Below are 7,500 nucleotides of genomic sequence, written 5' to 3'. Positions count from 1 at the left end.
GTACACATACACATATACAATATCAGCATCTATTGACAAAAAATGGAATAACATTGAGGATTAATTCAAGAGGAATTGAATGTGTGTCTATGTGATGAGTGTAGCTGGCATGCCTACAGTAGGCTTAGAGGCTAGTGACCAATCAGAACACCAGTAGGAACACATGTGTGAGAGTTAACATTCTAGAACAAACCATGGCTGTGAGGGGGAGGAGGAGGAGGAGGAGGGGTGGGGGGGGGGGACAGGAGGTCACAAACCATTCTCCGGAGGGTTACATTACCGTTAGCATTGAGAGCAGACTGTCATAGTCTGTGTTCTCATGCATTTTTTCCAGCCAAAAGTGTCGGTAGGTGTTCAGGAAGTAATTATTATTTTTGTGCCTGAGGGGAGGTACAGTGTAGTGAGGTCATTCAGGAGAGAACAGAGAGAGAGAGAGAGAGAGAGAGAGAGAGAGAGAGAGAGAGAGAGAGAGAGAGAGAGAGACGGTGAAGCAGAGACAGAGCAGAGAGACATACAGCCAGAAGGACGGTAGGCGCTGTAAGACCCTGATACAAAGGACAGAGATAGAGAGTTATTTCTACGTAGATTTAGAGGTTGTGTGACGGCACGGTGAGGTACACACACAGACTATTCATCAAGAACAGATAAAACCATTATTCAAAACAAACACACCCTCATATCTATAAACAATATTTTGCTGACCCAGCGATGCATTTCCCCTAACTCAGGGATATGCTCCGCTTATGTCACATTCCATGACAGCACAGATAACTTGCTCAAATGAGTCATCTTCTGTGAGGAAGCAACATCTGAGCTCCACATTAAAGATGGCCGCCCCCAGGGTGGGACTCATAATTGTTTTTTCCCCGCTGTCTCTCTCCTCCCGGGTCTATGTGATTGAGTTACAGTGCAGCGGGGCGTGAAATTGGTAGCGTCCTTTTCCTATTCGCTGATAAGACCCTGGAGGTCGAGACATTTGTCGTACAGATTGGGGGAGGGAGGCTTCACATTAATGCAGGGTCACAGCCCGGGACGGACGGAGGGATGAGACTTGTGAAGCAGAGAGAAGAGAGAGAGAGAGAGAGAGAGAGAGAGAGAGAGAGAGAGAGAGAGAGAGAGAGAGAGAGAGAGAGAGAGAGAGAGAGAGAGAGAGAGAGAGAGAGAGAGAGAGAGACCGGGACAGAGGGATGAGACTTATGAAGCAGAGAGAGAGAGACAGAGAGGAAAACAGAGAGACAAAGTGGGAGCAGGAGATAGAGAGAGAGAGAGAGAGAGAGAGAGAGAGAGAGAGAGAGCGTGCGTGTGTTGAATTGGCTTAGAAAAAGGGAGACAATGCTAAATGCTTGCTGCTTCCAAGAACTCACATTAGCAGCTTGGCTATTCTATTACAATTCATGTTTGACTGGAAGACTAACGTAAATATGCGTGTAAAGGATTGTGAGAATACATAATTGAGACCGACAAAAGTGTTATAGTAATACTATCACTGGATATACACAGTACCGTGTGAACACAACAAGGGGAATTTAACTGGTAAGAAACCAAATGCATTTTAAAATCATTACTTAGTCTTACAATAGTCTCAGTTTATGTAAATGAGCTGAAAATAAGGCCACGTCTGCAGAATATGCCGGCTGGCGCAGGTAAGGAGAGGTAAGGAGGTGTGCTGGGATACCTGGGCAGGTTGTAGAGGGGGGCCATGCGGAAGCAGGCCACCACGGCACGCTTCCTCTGCTTGGACAGCAGCTTCTGCCACACACACTTCTTAGACCTCAGAGGCTGCTCCACCTAATGGGAACCAACAAGTCAAAACAGCAAAGTTACAGAAAGTTACAGTAGGGGGCATCAGAGCATCTGAATCTATTTAACCTTTTTATTTTTTTACATTTACATTTACATTTACATTTATGGCATTTAGCAGACGCCTTTATCCAAAGCGACTTACAACAATACATTTGTTTAAGTAAGTGAATCATCTATCCATCAGTCATCATAAGACAAAGTCATCAATGCTCACACCAGGGGCCATCGGCAGTCGTAATGCCAGTAGGCAAATATATATATTTTTTTTTTTAAATATATTTTATTAGCAGGAGAGAACTTGTACAGGGGGGTAGCAGGGGAGAAGAGGTCTCGGGGTTGGGGTTAGGGTTAGTATAGGGGGGTAGTGAGGGAGAAGAGGTCTCGGGGTTGGGGTCAGGGTTAGTATAGGGGGGGTAGTGAGGGAGAAGAGGTCTCGGGGTTGGGGTCAGGGTTAGTATAGGGGGGGTAGTGAGGGAGAAGAGGTCTCGGGGTTGGGGTCAGGGTTAGTATAGGGGGGGTAGTGGGGGTGAAGCGAGTAGGGAGTCCCATTGAAACCAAGGTCTCTTTTACAAGGGAGCCCTGAATATGATGGACTGGACACAGACCCATGCTCAGGTAAGCAGGATGTATAGATTGAGGATATATAGTCTTAACCCTCTGGACCTAACAGAAGCCATCAACGGCCATTTTATATATTACCAGGTCATGGCCGTCACTTTCACTCAAACCATGAAGCAATTTAAGCATACAATACTAAAACCATGGAAGGTACAATCACTTCATCAAAAATATACGACTCTGTTTTAACATTTGAGTGGAAAAAACATATGTTGTCATAGGAAACCGTATAGGTTTTTCATGTAATGATGATACCGCACCAAAGTAAAAAAAACAAAACAAAAAACCAGCTCCTGACCTGTTCCAGGTGAAAGACAGCAGCCGAGATGCTCTGGACGCGGTCCACGGTGCGGTCGGGGTCCGGGGGCCCCTCGTTCCTCACCACCACGTCCTTGTACAGGTTCAACTGCCACCGCACCGCAGGGTCCTCCGACTGGCGGGAGGGGTTTCCAGAAACAAACGACAAAAATAGGAGTAGAAACAGTAAAACACAGACACATTAAAAAAGAATAAGAGTAGAGTAAAAAACAAACATAAAAGTAGAAAAACAGTAAAACGCATTAAAAAGAATAAGGGCAGCATCAATTAAAGGCTAGTCTATAAAAAAAAATGTATGTTCAACATCTCACCTTCTCTTGAAGATGCAGATTCTGCCGTACGTGGTCCTTGACTTCATCATCACTGTCTTTCTATTGTGCAAAAATAAAAACCAACCAATTACACAGTATAATAACACCCATTTTGAATAATGATGATTCCAGCAGCCCTGCATGCCCTGTTACAGGAGCCCAGCATGCCCTGTTATGCTAGTGTCTGCCTCTAGAGGCAGTATGAGACCGGTCTAGACTGGCGGTGCCCTCTCACCAGAAGGTAGCGTGTCTTGGCCAGGGAGATGAGCTCCTGGTCCCCAGGGGTGCACATGTTGAGGCCGATGGGAAGCATCTTCTTCAGGGCCGCCACGATGAGGGACGTCTGGATGGAGTAGAACTCCCCACGCCTCTTCTTGTGCTTCCTCTCCTGGTCCTGACCCCCTGACTGCACCAGGACAGAACAACGCACACGTCAGCAGCTAATCATTGATCACTGATCGTCGTCCTTCATGTTGTGTATTGGAATGCTGATGTTTTTGAGCTGTGCGATTTTCCGTAGATGTAGTTATAACGCTAAGCCTTATGGGTAAGACAGTCCCTATTCCGTGTGACACTGGACTCCCGAATGTAAACATGTGAAGTCTTTCAGTAAACTTCTTATTTGTTACAAACACACTTCTCCACCTCCGTCTCTGTTCATAAGTGTATATACTGTTAATCAGAAAGTTTAAGACATAACACTTTATAATAATTGATATCAACTAGCACTCGTTGAAGAAATTGGTTCTATACTGTACAGAGGCAGGGTTTTTACTGGTACAGTCATGGTTATACAGTCTATCAGATGGGGCACAGGCAACCTTTTAATATACTGTAGAACCAATCAGGTACTTTCAACTTCCCAAATGGATACCTTGACTTGAGTGTACCTGACTGGAACTCATTTCACAGTGGAAGCACACACATTGAATCAGGCCCGTGGAACCAAGTCATTTCTTCCATCACTTGCAAAATCTGCACACAGACTGAAACTCTCTGCCAGCGAAGCATTTAAACCGGAGCTCCAGCCCGAGAGCTGCATTAGGCCACGTTAGGCCACGTTAGGCCACGTTAGGCCCCTCTGTGTCTCTATCAGTACAGAGAGGTATTATCTCAACCGGGCTGCACTGAGGAGAGCAGCGTGAAGCAGCTGGCACCGCGGTGATGCTCATATTTTACTGAGCAGAGAGAAACCCCATTGGCTGTGGATACGCTTGGATACGCACATGCGCACACACACACTCACACATGCGCGCGCACAAGTGGACACGCGTACACACACGCACACACAGACGCACAGATGCACACACACAGACGCACACACACACACACACAGACACAGACACAGACACACACACACGCACACACACAGACACACAGACACACAGACACACACACACACACACACACATACACACACACACACACACACACACACTATATACCTTCCCTGTCCCAGAGCTGAGTAACTAATAGAGAAAGCCTGCCTGTGGTAGCCTTGAGCCAACAACACACACATCAGAAGAGCCATGTTATTAATCACCCACAAACACACCAGTGGCATGTAATCACGTGATTTGTCATGGGCGCCACGGCTTTCATTAGCGGAGATGGGATGTGTCGTGCCCGTAGGGCCATGAGAGATGATGCTCATTATGATGTCAGACGTGATGGTTAATGGGGAGATGATGCTCATTATGATGTCAGACGTGATGGTTAATGGGGAGATGATGCTCATTATGATGTCAGACGTGATGGTTAATGGGGAGATGATGCTCATTATGATGTCAGACGTGATGGTTAATGGGGAGATGGCCACCAATGACTGCCTGGCAATAATGCGTTTACAGTGCAGCGGGGCACGCTATTGGCTGTCCTCTTCTGCGAATGGCGCGTAGAAGCAGGCAGGTGAGGGGGAGACACAGCTGCTCATGCACTATGGACTCTACCTTTCCATGGACCGACTGTGTGAGAGGGGGAGTGTAGGGGAAACACAGGTTGAGAAGACATCACATGACACACAGTAACACAATCGAAAAAAAACACAAAATGCATATTTTTTCCAATGTCACCGGGCATGCGTGATTACATCTCTCTGTTTTTGTTTTTGGGATAAACAACAAACAAACAAACAAACAAACAAACAAACAAGACAATTCCATTCCATTCCAGACCTCTAGGGCACTAACAGAGGGTGATGACATGGCGAACTGTGTGTTTGTTTGTTGTGGGAATATGTGTTGTTTGCCCGTAGGGGGGAGGAGTGTGTTATGAATGGGTGTCCCCAATAGGGAGATGAATGCTGCTGCAGTACTGGGGCAGACAGAGCAGAGCTGCCTCGACAGCAGACTACAGCCCAGTAACAAGCCTCAGCTGGACCATGCTGACACTGCAGACTGTGGGAGGTTGGACTGAGGGTTAGGAATATGTTCACAGTGTTCACACGTGACCAAGGCAAGGCGAGGCGAGGCAAGTTTATTTATATAGCACATTTGTATACACAGAGGCAATTCAAAGTGCTTTATATAAAATAGATAAAAAGGAAAGAGCATTAACCTAACCCTAACCCTAACCCTAACCCTAACCATAAAGGACATTAAAAAGAATAAAAGTCACAGTGCATTTTAGGGTCAGAGTGCAATTATTAGCAGCAATTTAGTTTTCTTTACCTTAGAATACCTGTTAACTTAGGCAATTTAAGGCAACATTTAACACATCAAGCCCTACCTTGGACATCTTGGTCTTGCTGTCCCCAGTCAGGAAGGACAGGTTGTTGATTTCATTCTGAACCACAAAGTTTTGCTCTTCCCTTTTGAAGTTCTGAAGAGACAAGGAGGACACAAAACAGTACCGATCAAAAGGCGCCTCTACATTGACCATGTCTTGATCGGAGTGTCATGCTATACAGGTTCTATGTGCCGTAGGTCGTCTGACCATCGTTCGGCAAGGAAGACACTCACATGTGATTTGCACCAGAGGATGAAAATCTCCGCCACCATTCTGAAGAGTTCATTAGAGTCAGCATCTGGTTCTTTCAACCATCTGGACCTGAGCGAAAAAAGGCAATAGAAGATCAGTGAGAAAGGCTAGTCCATGCCCCACACTATATCTCCTCACATTCCAAAGAAGTACTGTCCTATAACAGGTAAATATCAAAGTTATGTTTGCTCCCCCTCTACTATTCCATAAGAACTCCATCACCCAGAGATCATCCAACCAGGCTCACCTGTTGTTGTCTACGTAACGGATGAGCATGGGGTAGAAGGCGTAGAGGTCTCTGCAGAGCACAGCGAACTCATCCAGGATGAGGAGCTCGGCCTCCTGGGTGTCGCCCTTACTGTCAGCCTTCAGCAGCTCCTCCTCCGTCACCACCTTCACCGTCTTCTTCTTCAGCTTCTCCAGGGTGGGCAGGAAGTGGCTCTTCAGCAGGTCCGCTCTGGCCTTACTGATGATTGGCTGGGCGTACACTAGAGACAGACATCGAAGAGACATACTGTGTTTTGTGTGTATTATAAATGTGTATGGAAAGACTTATTAATGTACTGTGTAATATATGTACTGTGTGTTATAGACTGCATGTCTTCTAAGTAAGATAATGAAGCTTGTCTTCCTGCTGGGACCATATATACTGAAAAAAGTCGCTTTGGATAAAAGCGTCAGCTAAATGGCATATATTATTATATTATTATATATTATTATTATTATTATTATTATTATTGAGTATTGTGTATTGGTCTTTTCAGTCAATGGTTCATTGACTGAATGATAATTTTTCCATAACCGAAATCTTAGCTTGGATTGCCAACCACTGTGACAGACCATAAAACAACGCCTTAATACTAAACTGTCCGTGCAGTTAAGACAGACAGTAGAACCCACCAGCGATCCTCTTCATCCAGGAGGCCTCGTCGATGCCCAGGTTGCTGTTGAGGATCTTGAGGATGTTGCCCAGGATGAGGCTGAGGTGTTCGGAGGTGACGGTGGTGCAGTAGATGCTGGCCCCGCTCTCCGCCTTGTTCTCCGGGCCCCTCTCCCACCAGTAGGACAGGTAGTTACACAGCATGGGCAGCACCACCTCGATCACGTAGGGCATCTCCGTGTAGCGAGCCCCGGACTCCGACATGTCGTTGATGTCCTTCATCAGGACGTCCAGGCGCGGCGTCTCAGGACACATCTCCTCCACCGAGTCTGGCATGCCTAGGACTAAGCAGAGCATGGGGATTAGCATACACACACACACTCACACACACTCACACACACACACACACACACACACACACACACACACACACACACACACACACACACACACTCACACACTCACACACACACACACACACACACACATACACACACACACACACACACACACACACACCTACACATGCACACACACACACACACACACACACACACACACACACACACACACACACACAACACAAACTAA

General features: G+C 46.3%; 1 protein-coding gene across 1 annotated transcript in view; it reads right to left on the bottom strand.

Moving 5' to 3' along the window:
• Positions 1 to 7,500, bottom strand: part of LOC310814160 (ryanodine receptor 3) — a gene marked incomplete at both ends in the record, with an annotated part of 112,956 nt that overhangs the window by 15,497 nt on the left and 89,959 nt on the right. Inside the window, 8 exons of the mRNA XM_083683460.1 lie at positions 1,676 to 1,788; positions 2,720 to 2,854; positions 3,051 to 3,110; positions 3,286 to 3,456; positions 5,778 to 5,870; positions 6,011 to 6,098; positions 6,277 to 6,517; positions 6,930 to 7,253. Of these exons, the coding sequence (XP_083539586.1) occupies positions 1,676 to 1,788; positions 2,720 to 2,854; positions 3,051 to 3,110; positions 3,286 to 3,456; positions 5,778 to 5,870; positions 6,011 to 6,098; positions 6,277 to 6,517; positions 6,930 to 7,253 (1,225 nt within the window). The remainder of the gene's footprint in view (positions 1 to 1,675; positions 1,789 to 2,719; positions 2,855 to 3,050; positions 3,111 to 3,285; positions 3,457 to 5,777; positions 5,871 to 6,010; positions 6,099 to 6,276; positions 6,518 to 6,929; positions 7,254 to 7,500) is intronic.

Source organism: Argentina silus (genome assembly GCF_951799395.1).
Source record: "Argentina silus genome assembly, chromosome: 13".
NCBI classification, from domain to species: domain Eukaryota; kingdom Metazoa; phylum Chordata; class Actinopteri; order Argentiniformes; family Argentinidae; genus Argentina; species Argentina silus.
The sequence above is the reverse complement of the archived record's forward strand: the minus strand, read 5'-3'. Positions and strand labels throughout refer to the sequence as shown.